Here is a 20167-nt window from a genome sequence, read left to right on the forward strand (position 1 = left end):
GGGATTGAACTCAGGCCCTTGCACTTGCCAGGGAAGCACTTATCCTATTGAGGCATCTCCCGGACCTAAGTAGGGGCTTTAATCTGCTGAGCTGTTTGGCCGGCCCAAGCTTAAGGTGTTTTAAAAGCAAGCTGACATTGTGCCTTTTCAGATCCTACCTGTAACAACTACCAGAATCCTCCTCTCTCACACAGAGAAGAGGATAATTTTGTCGACAGTTATGTTTATAATATCTGCCTAAGAGATTATGATTTTAATATTCTCTTCTCTACAGTTTCCAAGAAAGGTAAAAAGTGCTTAATTTGCAGGAAGTTTGATGAATATAAACTTTCTTATACATTGTCAAGTTCTGTTGGAGGTGTTTTAAAGGTGTTGGAAATGAGACCTTAGACAAGGCAGATTTCCAAAAAGATACAGATTTGTAGTTATTTCAGTAGAAATGGCAGTAAATCTGTTATAATATTATAAAAATTTTAAGATAAAATTTATAGCACTCTGTTTTCATTTTCTCATGTTTTACTTTTATTCTTTCACACATAGTTAGGTATCTGATATGTGCTTAGAATATTTAGTGGGGATGGAAAACTTGCAAGGTTCTTACATTTTTTAGGGATTTCATTGTAATGAGGATAAAAATTAAGCAATGATTACATAAATAAATGCTATTTTAATTCCAACCACGGGGATATTAATGTGCCATTTCCCTAGCTTAAAATATATTGTTTTCCCCAAATTATAGGCTGCTTAAATCTTGAAGTATGGAAAATTATAGGGTGTTTGAAATTCAAAGTACATTTTCCCATAGAAGCAATGATATAAAGAGCTCTCATGCAATCCCTTGAAATCCTATTTAATCTAAATGCTGCTAAATATATGTTTGTAACTTTGTTTTTCTGGGAAACTTCTTTTCACATAGTGGGACTATGGACCTCAGAAGATGATACAGTATTATAAAGTTGATGGACATTGTACTAAAAAGAAACAGATATGAAAGGAGGTGATCAGAGTTGTTGTTTTTTTTTTGAACTGGGATTGGGGATTGAACTCAGGCCCTTGTCCTTGCCAGGCAAGTACTTATTCTACTGAGACATCTCCCTGACCCTGATCAGAGGCTTTGAACTTGGTGATTATAGTCCAACTCCCTCTAAGGTGTGTGCATTGGCAAAGGTTAATATGTTTTGGCTGTGTTATGTATTTGTATTCAGATAAGGAAGGCCAGAAACATAAGTAGCTGAAAGCTGATGGTATGTCCAGTGATGCATATTCAGTGGGACAGAGAAGGATATAGAAAAAACATGAAAGAAACTATTAGGGAAAAGAAGTTCAGAGAAAAGGAGAGAAAGAGGTGATGTGCTATTTATTTCAGGCTTCTCTAGGATAAATAGTAATTTTCTTGATGAAGTGATTGAGCCACAAGAAAGAATTCCGTTAAGGTCCAAAGGTAGAAACAGCACAGTCAATTTCAGGACTGACGAGGCAGTGTGGTATTGAGAGGACACAAACTGAGAGTTGGGTAAGAATGGGAGAGGAAGGCTGGCAAGCATGAGGTCCTGAGTTCAAGAATGCGAGAGGAAGCTAAGAGAGTGGTGAAGATGGTGAGTTCTCCACTGAATGTGGCAATGGTATTTGTAGCAAGGTAGTAAAAGAACTGACAGAAAACCTTATTCTTGTAGGTCTGCTAGATTTAAGAGAATCATATTGAAAAGGTTTCCTGATGGAAATTTTATTTTTAATTACCACAGTTATTTTTCCTAATTTACTTTTCCTTTACAGAGAACTTCAGTTTCAGTAATTTAATCCTTTTAAAATCACCAAGGTCTCTTCTCTTTGATAATTTTTTAATGTGTAATATCACATCAAAAATGTCACATTTTCATAACAAGTGGAATTCTTAAATTTGTCAAGTATAAAATGATTTGGAAATTTTCAAGAATTTGGTTCACATTCCCTTGACTTGACAAAGGATTGATTTTATTTATTTATTTATTTATTTATTTATTTATTTATTTATTGTATTTGGTACAGGGTCTTGCAGCTTGGACTTGTAGTGATCCTTCTGTTTTCAGGCTCCCCAGCGCTGGGATTGCAGGCATGCACCACCAGCCAAGTCTTGGTGGCTAGCTCAGTACGCCTGCGGGGCGGGGCCAGCAAGGCATGTGGTGCTGGGGATCTAACCTGCCCCTGTGCTTGCCTAACCAGGCACTTAGTCTGCTAAACTAGCTTCATCTCACCAGCTCTGACAAAGGCTGTTTTAATTTTCTGTACATTCTAAGCAATACTATATACTTGGTGTTTGAATGTTTTATTAAAATGCTTGACTATATATTTTACAATAGCTATTGAAATAAATTATTATTATTATTATTAGGTACTGGGGATCAAACTCAGGACCTTGCACTTTCCAGGAAGGCACTTATACCACTAAGCTATCTTCCTGTTCCTAAAATAAATTATTTTAAGGAAAGAAATCTAAGCTTCCCAGTAATATAACTTTACATATTTCTTTGTTCATGCTGGATATGGATCCAGCTCTTTGGGCTCTTATTATGAGGGACTAGGTGTACCCAAGTGCTAAGAGTGCTTATGTAGTGTGGAGGGATCCTTGAGTTAGATTCTGAGCACTGGGAAAAAATAAATAATCGTTGGTCTAGGGGTATGATTCTTGCTTTGGGTGGAAGAAACATAAATAACCAAAGAAAACAAAAGAATGAAATCTTCTTGTTTATTTTATGGAAAATGCCAAGCAATTATGCTGTCATATATGATAGTTATTTGCATACTTCCTCCTTATATTTTTATAAATTAATCAAGATGTGTAGTGTTTTTATTTATAGTTTACATGAGCTATTATTACACTGAATAGGACAAACAGCTATTTGTTATTACAGCTTCTTGAATTATTGTAAGAAAAAATATTAAAGGATATCTAATACTATCTTGAGTCAGAACTTCCTGTTTAAGATATTTCATGAAGAAAAGGATTTTCTTCTCAGTTAAATTACAAATAAAGAGAAGGGAAAGAGATTGAGAGATGCTATTTTGTAAATTTCCTGTTTGAATAAGTCCCTCTGAAGGAGGGCAGGACACACTGAAAGACTTAGGACATCCACAAATTTTAGGTCTTTAACCTATCATTTGCTCTTTTACCACACTTCATATGGCCTAGATTTTCTTCAAAGTTTTAGGATAAAATAACAGCTTTTAGCAGGATCCCTTGGTTATTCTTACAATAACTTCATCAACATATTGCAACTTGTTTTTCTTTCTCAAACTTAATAAGCTTTCCACAAGTAAACAACTTGTCATTTTCAGAAAAAAACTGTGATAGTTTTTTTCTTGCAAGAGACACTGGTTACCCAATCGCTCTTAGGTTTCTGTTGTTATTCTGTGATAGAATTGTGCCTTCCACATTCTAAAATGTATATTTTGGATATTTAAAAATATCTCACGGAAGTGTTTTGTTATAGTTAGCATTGATGACTTTGTGTGAGCAGTAAAGAAGTTGCTGAAGCAATTGTTTATCTTTTCATACCATGCTTGTTCTACAAGGACCCTGGGATACGGGATGGGCTCAGGCTGTCTCTCCAGTGTTACTGGAAACTAGGTGTCGTCTCTGGATCAGGTGATTTGCTTTCATTTTACCTTAAGAGTTTTCACTTACCTCCACTACTGTACATGTCTCATTTGTCTAAAAAAATTGAAATCTTTGTTATGTACCTTTTTTCTATTATAGTATTATAATATCTAGAATATTATAGTATCTCAAATATCTTAGTATCTAGAAATATACAATTCTTTTCTTGGCTGAGGATATAGCTCAGCAGCATAGCAACTGCCTGGCAAGCACAAGGTCCTGAGTTTGATTCCCAGTACCCCCACAAGATAATTATTTTCCAGCTTTAAAAAACAAAACAAACACCTTACTCTGTTTCCACAGAAGATATAATCTTCATCCATTTCTTTAGTTTTTGGATTGTCATGGGGAAGGAAATGGCAGTTCACAGGCCACTCGTCTTGTATGCTAAGAGATTGGGCTGGGGTGACACTTTAAGGCAAAAAATAGATTATAAAGTGGGCTGTAAATGTCTTCGTGGCAGAACTTTTAAAACATCTTTCTTAAAAAAAAAATCTTTCTTGACTGAGCTAAACATGAGTTGGTTCTTTATTTATGAAAAGGCAGTATCACAGAGGTTTGGATAGTAGACTTTTGAAATCCAGGATAGATTTTTACATGGAAGCAATATCATAAATATGGGTCATGAAATAAGTATCTAATCTGCAGCACACTAGCAAATAATATAAACTTTAATCAAATCCTAAGGGAATTACAATTAAATTGATATGATGAACTCTTGTGTTTCTATTACATGCAGATATTTATTTAAAAAAAATACTTAATGAAAGACTTGTAGAAGCTTTGAATGGATACCGTCACTGTTTTTTGAGATGCATACTCTATCATATCTACTTTAATTTTTAAAATGCCAAATGAAATAACTTCTTTTAAATATGTTTCCTCAGATTTTTTTTTTTTGATGATTATACTTGTATATTCTAAGAAAAAAAGTTAGTAAGATCAACAATGGATCCTTTTCTCTTTGGAAATGTCAGCATTACTGTAAATGTAGATTTTTGAGAAATACAGTATGTAGTCTATATAGTGTAAACTAGAGTGCATAAATGACACATTATTATGTATAGGTAGTTTCCTCCTTGTAAATTGGACTTAAACATGATATATGCTGGCCCACATCAGTGATTTAATTTATTCAATTCTGATGTTAATTATATTAACCTATATTAATACTTTTAAGTATCTCCATTCAAAACTTATTTTAGCCACATTAATAGCTTAATATTTTATTCTTTTAACTAGCTATAGGACCTTATTAGTTGTTTTATATGTGGCATACATGAATGCCACTGTATATCTTTTTAACCCCCTTTGAAAGGAGGGTAGTACAATGGGTAGAGTGCAAGGAAGTTTTATGAGAACTTACCATGACACAGTTAAAATCTTGTTCATACACTCCTTTTTCCTCTTTCTTTTCTACTCCTATTGTCTCTAAGTACCTAGGGTTGTGAACCATTGGGAGGAGAAAGCTGAGGAATATGAGCAAACGTAGAGCAAATGAGCTAAGGAGTAAGTGTGTGAGAGTACAAAGGAATACAGAGGCCTGTAGAGGCCTTCTCACTCTTTGGGTTCTTTACATTCTAGAAAATACTCTATCAAAATTGATAGCCTGTCTTTACCACTAGCATAGCTCCCCTATATGCAGCAAGATCTGTTTTTCACTGGTGTGTTCCTGCCTGTGGTTGCTGGCTGGTAGCAGCAGGGTCCAGCTCACAGCAACGCTCTAAAGGGAGTTAGCATAGTGTTAGATTGGTATTTGGATGTTAGTAGGTTAATATTTTGATTTATTAAGTTCATTTTCAATACAGAACTCAAGTAGAAATACTTGTAAGCAAAAGATCAAAGGATTATAACAAGAAATATTCCAAATTTTAGTACAAAATGCCCTTATTCTGAGTATGAGCCTTTAATTGTATTCTGAATATGTCATAGTTTTAATGCTAATGCTGAAAACCAATAGAAAGAAACTTGCATATGCATAAATTATGATAATGAAGTACAAGCCCAACCCACCAGCCAGTGTTATTTTAACCACATGTCTTAAATTAGCCATTTTGTGACATTAAGTAAGAGTGTGTGTTTTAATTTTTTACAAGGGATCTTAGGATGCACAATTTCATGTACACTGAAGCATTAAAGGTGATTTAGTAATCAATTTGCTATCAATTCAACCCTTTTGTTGCTATTTATCTAGGGGATAGTGATCCTAGAAGAAAGTAAGCTTCCAAAAGACATATTGAAAAAACAAATAAAGTTTGCAGAGCAAGCAGCTTCATTAAACACCACAGAGAATCTTCAGGTTCCCCAGAGGAATCAGGAGCCTTTACCAGAACAAGATTTTGAAATGTCACCGAGCAGCCCAACACTTCTTCTTCGAAACATAGAAAAACAGGTAAAATCAGAGTAAAGTGTATGTGTTGTAAAATGACATTTTACTGATTTTATATATTCAAATAAATATCATGTGTGTATTTGGCTTTGATATGGGTAATAAAATTGGCTACTTGACACTGCATACAATAAAACACTTAGTATATGTATGTGGTTTACCTCTATTGTTGATACAATTAAAATTATTTAAATCAATATGCACATTATTGTTACATATCCATTAGGATATAATTCATTTATACTAGGGTTAGAAAATTCTTTCCGAACAAAACTGCTCATCTGGGGTCGGGGAGATGGCAAGTGCAAGGTCCTGAGTTCAATTGCCGGTTCCACCAAAAACAAAAACAAAAAAAAACCCTGCTCATCATTGGACTTTTTTCAGGAGGAAAGAATGGTAGGAAAAAACAGTGCCTAATCTGTTTGACCATGGCCAGCCAAATAGTTCAGCAAATTAAAGTGCCTGCTTAGGCAGATACAAGGACCTGGAGTTCCATTCCCTTGCCTGCGGTGCCAGCCCTGTCTGTCCTCAGGAGGCACTGAGATGGCGACTGAGAATAGGTGTGGTGTTGTGCACCTGTAATCCCAGCGCTTGGGAGGCTGTAAACAAGAGGATCACTGAGTCCGAGCTAACAACGTGTCTTAAATTAAAAAAAAAAAAAAAATGACCAATTGAAACTTTCAGTAAAAAGTAATAAAGGAATATGAATTTCATCATAAAAATAGAATAGAAAATCAAAGAAACCCCTAATAGATCACTTGAATTCTAGATCCTTGCCTATCTGTAAATCCTATTATGGATGACTCTATAAGTAGAATTATTTAACAGTATCTGTATCTATATCTATCAATGTGTTTCCTTTGCAACTACGGAGACACTGCCAGAGTATAGTCAGTCCTGACCCCAGCTGCATGATTACCTTGTATCCTGGGAAATAATATGGATTCAAACTTGTCTACATCTAATTTTTCTAATGTAAGCTGCTAAATAATTTAGTGCTAGATTCCTGGTAAACCAAAACACTGTGTAAATCCTCATATTTGGTAGAGTTACAATTGCTTTGAGTTTTCTTTTCATATATAATCAAAATGCTTTCATGAATATTTTGGAATGTAGAAAGTTATTCAGTAATTTTCCAACCCTAGTATAAATGAATTATCTCCTAATGGATATGTCACAATAACTTGCATATTAACTTAAATAATTTTAAAGTAATTCTTCAAAAATGAAATTAAAAAAAGTAATTCTTCAGTAATTAGTTGGGATGTACTCTGACAAATAAGTGGTATTACAGATCAGTCTAGGTGATGCTTGTATTCTTCCTTCCCCGCTTACTCTCTGCCCCTCATCCCAAAGGGCCAGCCCCTTTCAGTCTCACTTTAGTTGCTTCATACGCTAGAATGATGTATTTGCTTTCTCAGTCAGACCTACTTTCTCCACTTGTTGGCCATTAGTTATTTATTGGAAAGCAAGCTGATGAATTAGTTCTGCTCCTTTGTCTTCCCGCTCCCTCCCCTTTCTCCTCTTCTTACTCCTCCTCATTCCTTTTCTCCTCTCCCACTGCAAATCGAACTGACCCTTCTAACTGACCTACATCCTCAGCCCTTTATTCTTACTTTTTATTTTAAGACAAGGTGTTGCTAAGATACTAAATTGCCCAGGATAGGCTTAAACTTTTGGTCCATCCAGCTTCCCAAAATATTGGAATTGCCACATATGCTACTACACCCAGCTGAAATTAATAGCTAGTACAGGCTATTCTACAGTTTTCATGTTGAAAAGACTTTTTGTACTTTGTTTTTTTCTTCTTGGTTTCAACAATTTTGTTGGACCTTAGACAGCATCAGATTTGTACAGTGCAAAATGCAACTGCAGACACCTTAATTTATTAAGAATTTAAGGACAGTGACAGCAGACCATTAAGCAGCATGAGACCCTTCTAGGCATAATGAGGACTTCTGCACAAATCACATGGCATAGTCCCTTTTCCATCGCTGAACATAGTATCTGAAGTATCTGACAGCCATAATTTAAAGGAGGAGAGTTTATTTTGGCTCCTGGCTCCATTTACTGGTCTGTGGGCTCCAGGGTAGAATGGCTGGCAGAGGGAAACCACAGAGAAAATAGTTACTCAAAGTATGGCAGCCAGGATTCAGAGCCCAGGGACAAACAGGGCCAAAAATACACCCATGCTGGTCACAACCCCAGTGACTTACTTCAAGCTAGTCTCCACTTCCTAATACCACATTCAGGCACTAAACTTGTCAATGGAAGAATCCATTGATGAATATAGTGCCCCCACAATTTAGTCACTTCCACAACACAGGAGAATTTGGGGTTCATTTAGATCTAAATGATAATATTCTACTTCCAAAAGTCTTATATCTAAGAATGCCAAGGTCTGAATGGTTTCAGCATTACTTACTTGGATTACAAATCCAAGCTCTCTCAGACTCAAGGCATACCCTTAGCTGTGAGCCCCTGAAGACATCAAAGAGAAAGTTTAACAATGCTATCTATCATATAATGGTACAAGATAAACACTTCCAACATACACTGACACATTCCCACATACAACACAAAATCCAAAAGGGAGAAATAAGAGTATAAAAGAAATCAGGCGAGAGTAGGACCAAACCCAGCGGGGCAAACATTAAATCCTGTAGTTGCATATCCAGTACCCTAGGGAAGGTTGTCAAAAGATCTGGTCTCTAAAGGGCTTGGGCAGCCCCAGTTCTATAGCATTACCACTTGTAGCCCATAAATGGTCTCTGTTTTGGGCTGGGTCCACTCACTGCTTGTGGATTTCCACGGATGTTCCATGTTGCTGGTACCTCAAACTTCCTGGGGTCTGTACTACACCTTTACCTTTACTCTCACAGCTTCACACACTGCCTTCAGATGGTGACCTTGTCATACATTTTTGCCTTGACTGCAAGGCTTTGTTGTGAAATCTGGGTAGGAATCTCCTGACTTCAATGACTCTTGCATTCTGAATACCTGAAAAACCAGCTCTATAAGGGTCGGCTGCTAACATGGGTAGTAGCTGGACTCCCTTGGATCAGGGCTGCAGCAGCTTCCGAGTTTCTAGACAGTTGAAATTGGGGATACATTTTCCTAGGTGGCCCTGAGTGAGCAGGTGTCCCAGGAAATCTCAAGTGAAAGATTTGCAGTCTTGAGCCCTTGATCTTATGATGGATAGGGTCTTGTTAATTTCTGAGATGCGCTCAAGAGTTCTTTTTTTTTTTTTTTTGTCCTCCCTGTACAAAATACTTCACTCTCTCAGTATTGATCTTTTCAGAAACCCTGTTCTTTGTATCAAATTTCCAGGCTCTTGTAACAAAACTGCAAAATTATCATATCATTTAATTCCATCTTTTCTCTTGGTTCTTACTATATTTATGGATAAATCATCTAGTAGTAACCCTGTCATAACTTGAACACTGAGTTGCCTGGAAATTTCTTATACCATATTAACTGCTTCTCTTATTCTCGTTTCGCCACAGTCTCGGGTCATGAGCAGAATGCAAACCAATTTTCTGGCACAGTGCAACACACATGGTGTTTAGTAGAGTTGCCAATGGAATCCTTGTTCCCAACTGAAGTCTCGTGGGTCTAACCTTTACTGCCCACACTCCCATCTGTATTCTGGTCTTTTGATTTCTAACCAGTTTCATACACCAAACACTACTTACAGCATCATAGCTGTAGCCTACTCTCCAAACACTTTGAAACACCTCCTGAAAAGCAAAGTCTTCTAAACCACATGGTCAGGAATAGTTACCGCAACACTCTCATTTATAGTACCAGTTTTCTGTATCTATCAGCTTTCCCTGTACTAGAACAAAGTACAGTACTTCATGCTCTCAGCATAGTGGAGGAGAGGTTTGTTCTGGGTCAGTCTCTTGTCAATTAGCTTCAGAGCAAAAATGGCATAGCGGAGAATTGTGGAAGGAATTTTCCCACGTGATGGCAGCCAGGAAGCAGAGGAGAAGGGGAGAAGCTGCAGATGAGAATACACCCTTATATTATACCCCCAGGAACCTGCTTTCTCTGCTTTCTCTTTCTCACCCTTATATTATACCCCCAGGAACCTGCTTTCACCCTTATATTATACCCCCAGGAACCTGCTTTCTCTGATATATATCAGAGGGATATATATCACCACCTCTGAACCTGAGACTCTTGGGAGCCTTTGTAGATCTAAACCATAATAATAAGGAGCAAGGAGTTGTGAGCCCAAAAGTAATAGTTTCACATAAGAATAGAGGAAAATTATTTACACACTGCCTTCAGATGGTGACCTTGTCATATATTTTTGCCTTGACTGCAAGGCTTTGTTGTGAAATCTGAGTGGAAATCTCCTGACTTTGATGACTTTTGTTTTTCTGAGACAGGGTCTCACTGTGCAGTTCAGGCTGACCTTGAACTCACTAGGTAGCCTTGCCCGGCTTGAGCTCACAGTGCAGCACAGGTTGGCCTCAAACTCAGGGCACTCCTCCTGCCTCCTGAGTGCTGAGATTACAGGCATGTGCCCTTGTGCCCAGTTTAGAGGAAAATAAAAACGATCAGCAACAATCACTTGTGGAGGGCATTAATAAATTGTGCACAGCTTGTTTTCTTAAATGTGATAGTAATACTTTATGGGTCATTTTTTAAAAAATTAAGTTGTTTACAACTACTTTTTTAAGGGAAATTTTTAAAATTAAAATGTTGGGGGTAGCAAGCCCAATGTAATGCATGTTTTTGTTAAGGTAATTTAAGATAAACCTTTATTGACAGTCTTTTGACTTGATTAGTTAGAAGTGGCAATTAAACCATAAATGTTCAGTTGAGTTGTATACTGTAAGTACTTTTAAAAGATAACTGATTCATAAGATTACTACTTGTATTGTGATATATTTTCTTCATAAATTAAAAAGATGCCTTATTTTAGTACTTCAGATAATTTAAAATAAATTTCACTTCTAGTGTATTTACATTAAAAAGCTTGCCATGGATACACATTACCTTTTTTTTTTACTTAAAGTTGATTAGTTTTTCTTTTTAGAATTCAGTTTATGTCTCTGAAAGGTAAAGCTCATTGTCTCCATGCTGTCCTTATGAGGCGGTTATCACACACACTTGACTGGTGAAGTCAGTGGCTTACTAGCTTTTGATGATGTATTTGAAGACAGAACAATGAAAGTAGTGTTTTATATTGCAGCCTGGAAAATGATTTACTTCATTAATTTAATTGAATGACTAAACTTGTACTTGAAAAGTAGATAAAGAACTTATTGGTACTGATGAATTTGGAAATGAATTTTAATTGGGAAATTATCTGTGCAACAATTTTCAAAATGAACTCATTAACTGTGTACTTTTTTAAGAAAATGATGAAAACAGTGCAGGATCTTTTTCATGAAAGAAATTTTTAGGGACTCAGATATTAGGCTAGGTTATATCATATTCTTTATCTCATTATTTCTGATAAAATGTTATTAGTTTTATGCAAATGACTGTAAAAATAATTATTTAGCAGGCTTCTGTAGATCTAATATTTTGCAGTTAATGAACATTGTATAACAGGTCTGCATATAATTTGCAAAACAAAATCACATTATATCAAGGGAGAAAAACAGGTTTTAGACAATTTATGTGCATAATTTTTAAAAGAACTCATGCATATATATTATGCTTGCGGTCATGCTTATATATACTCAGCAAAGAGGGATATATATCAAGATTGACAATAGTTCACTTTGTCATATGTGTATAAGTGACACCTTTTTTCCAGTACTAAGGATTAAGCCCAGAGCTTTCATGCTGAGCTACCTCCCAGCCCCTAGCATTCCCTCCCCTAAAACCCCTGATCTTAATTTTGAGACAAGTCTTGTTAAGTCGCTGTTTCGCAGGCTGCGCTCAAATTTGGGATCCTCTTGTCTCAGGCTTCCAAAGTGCAAGGTATTCTTTTCATTTTTAAAATTTTTATATATTTTTTCATTTTTCTACCATGAGCCCGGGTTATGTGTTTAAAGAAATACACATTTTTTTTTTGTAGAAGTACACAGTTTCCACTTATGTGACTTTACTAAAATATTGTGATTGTTTTGAGAGTAATTTAATAATTTCACATGGATTTAAGCTTGGGGTAAAGGTCAGTGAATGTCTTGAGTACTCTTTTTCTTAATAGAAGTCAAATTTTTTGAGGTGGAAAAATACTGAGAAACAGTGTGGTAAAATTAGGCCTGAATTTGGATCCTAGGTCTGTTGCTTCCCAATCTTATATCCCTCGCTCATCCACTTAATTTCTCTTTTTCTGTAATTTCTTCATCTGTACTTATCATTAATAGTAACATCAATAGGTACATATAAAAATAGCTAAGATTTTTTTATTACTAATTTTGTCATCTTAAAGGAAATATGTAGATGTTCATAATTGGTTCCAGATAATTCTGGAAGATGGGACTGGTAGATAAAGAAATCATCTAAAAAGAATATGGCAAATGGTGGCTACTTGAAAATAAAGGTTAGTAATAAATGGAAAAATCAGTGTGATGTCAATCATATTGATAGATTAAAATATCTATGCAGTCTACTCATGTGTCTGCTTTAAGAGGCATCAGGCGTTGTATGGCGCCTATAGGTCGGAGAGACAGCACACACTGCTTGGCTGGCAGCAGCGTGACGTGGGTTGTTGCCTTGCAGAGCGCACAGCTGACTGAGATCATCAACAGTTTGATCGCACCGCTCAACTTATCTCCAACTTCATCTCCCCTCTCCTCTAAATCCTGCAGCCACAAGTGTTTCACTAATGGCATTTCCAGAAGGTAGGTATCAGTAAGATAGTTTGGCTTCTAACTTTAGCTGTGCTTATTTATTTTGTTATCTACAAATATTATAGCTGGTTTTTCTTTTGTGTTAAGAACTACTAGACTGCAATCAGTAGACATGGGTATGTTTATTAGATTATAGCAAATTAATATAATTAAGATAATGATGAAGTTGGGAATAAGGGAGAAACTTTTCTTGGAAATTTTATGCTGTTTCTGAAAAAGCATATTAGTGCTAACATTTGTTATAGAAGCCCTTCCTCATTTGTTAGACTTTCCATTTTGTTTCTTTTGAATTCTTGAGCTCCATGCCGTCTTTGTAGTAGATTTATAAAAACAAAACAAAACAAGTCCTGGGATATAATTTGGACACAGAAGATTGGCATATGTTACAAATACAATTCTAATGTTTTAGTCAATTATTTCATATATTAACTTTCATGAATTTTTTTCTGAATATAACTGATAAAATAGATTTTGCAAGGGCCAGGGAGATAGCTCAGGGGCATAAGCACCTGCCCGGCAAGCGCAAGGTCCCGAGTTTTATCTCCGGTATGATTAACAAAACAGTTTTTGTAGTCCTCAACAATTTCTTTTATACACTGACTGATTAAAAACATGTATTCTAAGGGCCAGCCAGATAGCTCAGTGGACTAACGCGCCTGCTTAGGCAGAGCACAGTGGCTAGAATTCTATACCTTGTGTGTTGTGCCGGCCACACTCCCTGGGGTGCACCGAGACGGCTATTGAAACTGGGCATTGTGGTACGCGCCTGTAATCCCAGCACTTGGGAGGCTGAAAAGAGGATGATCACTACGAGTCTGAGCTACATAATGAAACTCTGCAGACCTGCAGACTCCGTCCTAATTTAAAAAAACAAAAACAAAAACATATATGTATTAGAGCCGGTGAGATAGCTCAGGGGCAAGGGTTTGATCCTGGGCCATGCGCAGGGCTGGCCCCGCCCACGGGCGCACTGAGCTGGTGATAGAGTGTAGGCGTGGTGGCGTAAGCCTGTAACCCCAGCTCTAGGGAGACAGAAAACAGGAGGATTTCTACAAGTCTGAGCTATGTAGTGAGACCCTGCACAAAAAAGTGTTCAATGAATTCTAATCCTTTTTGAGAAGAACATTTATTCAATTTCATTTTGTTTTACTTTTCTCTTTGAATTTTTCATTTTAAAAATGCAACTTGACAGTATATTAATAGAATACCATTTGTGTGTCATTAAGTTTTTTTTAAAATAAATTTATAATTTTAGGTCCTTTGATTTAATACTATAGCTATCTAAGGGTAATTTTGTATTCGAAGTATTTATATAAACAATATAATACGTTTAATATAGAATAACAGGAACATATGCCATAGTGAAAGACTATTTATCACATTCTTAATAATATTAGTGGATGTCTTAAAAATATTTAATTTTCATTTCTATTGGTATTCTGAAAGTCTAATTTTTAAGAGTTTTATTTGTGCTGGGTCACATATCCATTATTCTGAGAGTAGTTCTTGTTTTGCTTTTGCTTTTTTTTTTTCACTTTATATTTATTCATTTCATCACTGATGGTTTACTTTGGAAGTACAGATTCTCACATGAAAGGGCAACCGTGATATCCTTATGTGCAAGAATCTTCCTTAGGAGAGTAAGTGAAGTGCAGGGCCAGCCATAAAAGTGTGTATAAGCATTGCCACTGGGATTATGTTTTGTTTGCCTAATTAAGAATGACATTATTACATGTGTACTTACATGAGTACATGGGTATTTTTAGTTTAAGTGTACAGTTGGTCTTTTGTATCTGTGCATTCCACATTCCTGGATGCAGTAAAACCTTGCCAGCATAATTGGAAAAGATGCATCTGTATTAGACATGTACAGACTTTTTTCTTGTCATTTTTTTCTAAATACAATATAACTATATTCATGGCATTTACATGGATTAAATATTATGAGAAATTTAGAGATTAGTTGAAGCACCTGGAAAGGGCATCAGATGGCAGAGGCTGCAGATCACAGTTTCTCCAGGACTTGGAATGAAGAAACCTAGAAAACAACTTCTTAATCTGGAACAACAGAAGAAGTGCTCCAAGAAGAAAGAAAGAGCCAGTAGGAAAGCCAGAAACCAGAATAACAGATAACAACGCAGAGAAAAGAATGAAGCCGTCTGTAATGTTTATAAAAGTAACTGCAAGGACGCAGTAAGGCTGGACAGGCCCTCTGGGCTTTGTGCTAAACAAGGGCTGGCGGTGCTACCTCAGGAACACCTCATGATTATTGTAAGCTATAAAAACCTAGTAAGGTTGTAATCTGAAAGTGACTTTTCTTGCATGACAGGATACCTTTGAGGAAGAAATCCACAGTGGTGTACACCACATTTAAAACTAGTATAAGCAGGAGCCATTTTGAGAATGGGTTTACTGTTTAATACTAAGCTATGCCAGGAACCAAAAGTCACAGAAAAACCACATTTCAGGGTCCCTGGGGTGACTATGCCACAGTGACGGCTGAGACATGGCCACAAGAGACAGTTATCAAGGGGATGGCTAGTTGTGGGTGTCCTGAGAAGTTTCAGTAGCTGGGAGCTCAGGTTGTGGAGGACTGTGGGTGGCAGGACCTCTCTGTGGTGACTAGTTGAACCCAAGCCATGTGTGTTCCTGAGGCCCTGACAGTTCTGATACTGAGTGCAGGGCATCACTTGCCTCCCCTTGCTGCCCACTTCCAGCACAGAGCTCAGTGGCCTGTTTGCTTTAAAATCCACCAACATGATTAGGGACATACTTCTATGTGGATATTTGGCACACTCCTGGGTGTAGGGACAGGGCTTCTGGAACAAGTGGTACAGCTCAGGAGCTTGCAGGCCATAACCTGGTTGGAGATAGGAAACAGCTGAATGAATTGAGAGACAGTACAGACTGAAGGAGCAAAGGGTAGAGATTCTGAAGGAGAACCAAACAGAAATTCTGGAAATTAAAAGCTCACTTAAATAATATGTTCAGGGCTGGTGAGTGAGATGGCTTAAGCGCCTGCCTGGCAAGTGCAAGGACCCGGATTCAATCTCCAGTACCACATGCCATACCAGCCCCACCCCTGGGCATGCTGAGCTGGCCACCAAAACCAGGTATGGTGGTGCATGCCTGTAATCCCAGTAATGGGGAGGCTAAGACAGGAGGATCACTGTGAGTCTGAGCTGTGTAGCTAGGCCTGTACCAAATCAATAAACAAAACATTAAAAAAAAATAAATAAATAAATAAATAAATAAATTCAGTTAAAAGCCTCACCAGTAGTTGAGACCAAGTGGAGGACAGAACTTCAAGGCTTACAGATAAGGTTGAAGAATTGTTATTATATGGAGACACTAATAAGAAAAATATAAAGAAATCATGGACTAAACAACTAAGAACTCTAATACATGGATAAAAGACTGCCCTTACAACATTCTGGTATAGAAGAGGGTGCCAAAGTTAAGACAAATGGGATACAATATTTTTATGAAGCAATTACAGAAAACTTCTAGAACTGCTAGAAAGATATAGACATGCAGGTACAGAAGGCATTTAGCCTCCAAGGAAGCATGACCAGAAAATGCCTCAAAATGTCAAGAGTAAAGAATAAGGAAAGAATAATGAAAGCTGTAAGAGAGAAACGCGAGGCCATTTATTACAGATGAATTCCTCAGAATAATGGCAGACTTCTTGGCAGAAACCATGAAGGAAAGCACAGAATGATATACTACAATCTCTGAAAGAAAATAACTGCCAATCTAGATTCCTATGTCCAGCAACGGCATCCTTCAAAGTTGAAGGAGAAATAAAGACATCTTGAGGAAAAAATAAAGAAATTCATGACCACAAGACAAGATGCAGAAGTAAATCGAATTTCAGCATATTAATTCAAAACTTGATAAGTATTGACCCATTTTATTAATACATTTGCCATGTACACTATTTCTATTCATCTTAGGGAGTAGATACCTGTATTTACCATGTCTTGGCCTTTAAATTCCCCTTCCCTTACTTACCCACATATCCACATGCACATCTTTCTGAAAAATGTATCATACAGAAACAAACATTGTTTCCTTGTCAAACAAACATTGTTTCCTGGTCCAGTCCTCATCTGGAGTATGTACCACAGGTGCTCATCAGTCCTCTTTTAACAACTGTGCCTCAATACTGCTGGCTATGTCATCAGTTTGTGTAGTTACGGTGCTGGCTGAAAGGGACACATATGCTACCTTTTGTACTGTAGCTTCTTCTAAAAGTTCACCGTTGTCCTTAGCAGCAGGCCACATCAACTTTTCGTGGATAGTAAAGGACATCTTAGCTTTAGTAATGCACTTAGCCATTAGGAATAATGCTTTCAGTGTTTATATGTTTGAGTTGGTGGTTACTTCCTCATGTTAACTTAGTTTTTCTTTGATAAACTCAGTGACTTGTCTGATAATGCAGGGTGTTTGGTCTTCATGTGGTGAAGCAGTTTTGGAAGTTTGTTTACTTCATTGGATTGTTTGCTATCATATATTATAAAAAGCAGGCTTGGAAAATATGAATCACATGTTGCAATATACCCATATGTAACAACTTTCTCTTCCTTAGCAGTCTTAGATTCTCTTGTGTGATCGTGATCACTGGGTCTTTCCCCTTTTCAAAGAGCTCTTAGGTGATGTTTGTTTTGCACTTCTTTAGCCTAGACCAGCTTTTGAGCTTAACAAAACTGTGACTGAAACAAGTGCACAGTGCAGATCAAGGTGGGGACCAAAGTGGGAAATAAAATTGGCAGGCCATTCATAGACTAAGATAAGTCACATTCTGATGTAAAGTCTGCCATCAAACACAGATATGTCACTGAAGTACAACAGCTTACCTGCCACTCGAAAGCCTTTCACCAAATGCAGCTTGTCACTTAGCACTCACTGTAGGGTTTGATATGAGCCTGCAATCAGTTGATTATGGTCCCCGTGCACAGTCCTCTTTGCTAATATTCATCTGTACTCGGAGCCACTCCCAGCACTAGCATCACCCCCTCAGCTCATTCTCAGTTCATCAGGCATTAAATTCCCAAAAGGAACATGCAGCCTAGATCCCCCGCATGCCCCACATGCGCAGTTCTCATTAGGGTCACATTCCTGTGAGAATCTAGCACACTATTCTAGCAGGAGTGGTAGGGAACAGCTTTCATACAAATGAAGCTTTGCGTTGCACCTGCTGGACACCACCTGCTGTGCAGCCTGCTTCCTGGCACACCTCAGACTGCCCTCAGTTTGTGGTCTAGGGCCTAAGGACTGTGATTTATAGGTTTTTTGTGATTTTTAGCTGTAGTCTCTGTAGTTGAGGTTGCCAGGTAGGTAAGCTCATAAATGGAATATTTCATTTCTATTAATAAAGCATGCTTAGTCTAGCTTGTATCATATGCCATAATTTCTATATGATATAAAAAGACATAAAATTTTAAAATTTGCCCACTTGTGTATTTTTTGTGTGCCATATAAAACTTATTGTTTGATATACATATATTTAAATGTAGTTAAGGTTTATTTTTATAATATCCTAATCTGTTCTCATGGTGTCTTTACAGTAAACTTAAGCTTATCTGATTAATTATTTTCCAGGCACTTATTTGCACACTTGTTATTCATTGATTCCTAGGCTCCGTCTCTTTCCTAATGCCAGAATGCACCATAAAAATGTTAAGAGTTGATTTTTAAGCTTTATTAATCCTGGCAGTGGGGCCTGAGATGACTCACTAGGAAATGAACAACCAGGACTGAGTCTTCAAACACATAAAGCAGTGCCTTGTATGATTATAGAAATAGTTACAAATTTTTAGATCAGATATTCTAACATGCAGACAAAATGTAAATTGATTCTCATTTACCCCATGGACATTCTCTCGGAGAAAGTGAGGTTCGCTGCTTGGTATAATGCCTGAATTACTGTTCCTTTTGCCTTAACGAATGTCTCAGTGTAGTAGGAAATTAAATTCCAGTGAATCACTGCCATGTTCTTTATTTCCACTAACCGTAATTATTTCACATGAAATGTAGCCATTCTTTTTAATTAAATATAATAGTTGAAAAAATGCACTTAAAATGTTAAAGTAATCATATATAGTCACTCTTTCATCCTTACAATGTTTTCAATGATCACTGCTCAGCTAGGAGCAAACAGTGCTAGCAATGTTTTTTAAACTGATGTTTTCAATATAATTTTATAATACTATAAATGACACTAATTATTGGATTAGCTAGATGTATGGCATCAATAAGAGAAATAAAACTTCCCCTGCTGTGTTTTTAAAGTAGTTCCAGTGGAAATTATTTTCTTTTGTAAAAGGTTTACTTTCTTTTTTACTTTCCTCTACTAACATATGCCTAAAGGGTAGTGTTACATGGGGAACATTTAGATAATTTGTGGTACATTTACTGGATACCACAGAACTATTAAAACTGTGTGCATAGGGAATGTGTAATCACATGGGAAAATATTTATTTTTGACTTTTAATTAGAAAAATCAAGATACCAAAATTATGGCACAGTATTATTTTTAGTAAAAAGTATTTGAAGGCTTTAAATTAAAATTATAATGCAAATTACATTTGTGCATAGAAGATGAGACTTTAAAAATATTTTGGCTTTTGTTTTTGTAAGAAATTCACTTTCAAATTTTCCTCAAGATGAAACAGTGATTATCCTGAGAATGTCTCCGATCAGTTAGAAATGCCTGACAAGCTTTAGACCTCATTTCTCAGGTGGAAAAGCACAGCTATTCTAGTGGCTTCTTTCTTTTTTTGCTTCTATCCTTTAAAAAGTCCCACTTGAACTAGAGATGAAAATGCAGACAGTACTGTAATAATCAGTTCCTTCTTCCCTTTACTTATTGTAAAGCATAATGTAATTAATATACCTATTCCTGCCTTTAATGATTCTCAAGATTTTGCTAACTGATTTCAGCTATTCTTATTTTCCTTTCTAGAGAATTTTAAAAAGCAAGTAGTTCTAGAGGTTCTTATTTTAATTGTAAGTAGTTCAGTATAGTAATTTTATAGCCCTTTTGTCACATTTAATATTATCTATAATCTATTGCTGTCATAAAATTATGTCAACATTCAAATTTTCACAGTGTCTCAAAATATTTTTATAGGAGCCAGGGAGATAGCTCAGTGGACTAAAGTGCCTGCTTAGGCAAGCTTAGGGAAGTGCAGGGACCGTGGATCAATCCCTGGCACCACATGCTGTGCCAGCTGTGCCCCTGGGGCAGACTGAGCTGGCTAGAGTCTGGGTGCAAAGGTGCACACCTGTAATCCCAGCACTGGGGAGGCTGAAAGCAG

General features: G+C 36.8%; 1 protein-coding gene across 5 annotated transcripts in view; it reads left to right on the top strand.

Annotated features, from left to right (window-relative positions):
* Kansl1l (KAT8 regulatory NSL complex subunit 1 like) overlaps positions 1–20167 on the top strand; it is a 129940-nt gene that overhangs the window by 70188 nt on the left and 39585 nt on the right. For all 5 annotated transcript variants that reach the window (XM_023710047.1, XM_023710048.1, XM_004626713.2 and 2 more), the window contains 2 exons: positions 5829–6026; positions 12714–12835. In XM_023710047.1, coding sequence (XP_023565815.1) covers positions 5829–6026; positions 12714–12835 — 320 coding nt within the window. The remainder of the gene's footprint in view (positions 1–5828; positions 6027–12713; positions 12836–20167) is intronic.

The sequence above is a fragment of the Octodon degus genome, unplaced genomic scaffold (assembly GCF_000260255.1).
Source record: "Octodon degus isolate 3935 unplaced genomic scaffold, OctDeg1.0 scaffold00016, whole genome shotgun sequence".
NCBI classification, from domain to species: Eukaryota; Metazoa; Chordata; class Mammalia; order Rodentia; family Octodontidae; genus Octodon; species Octodon degus.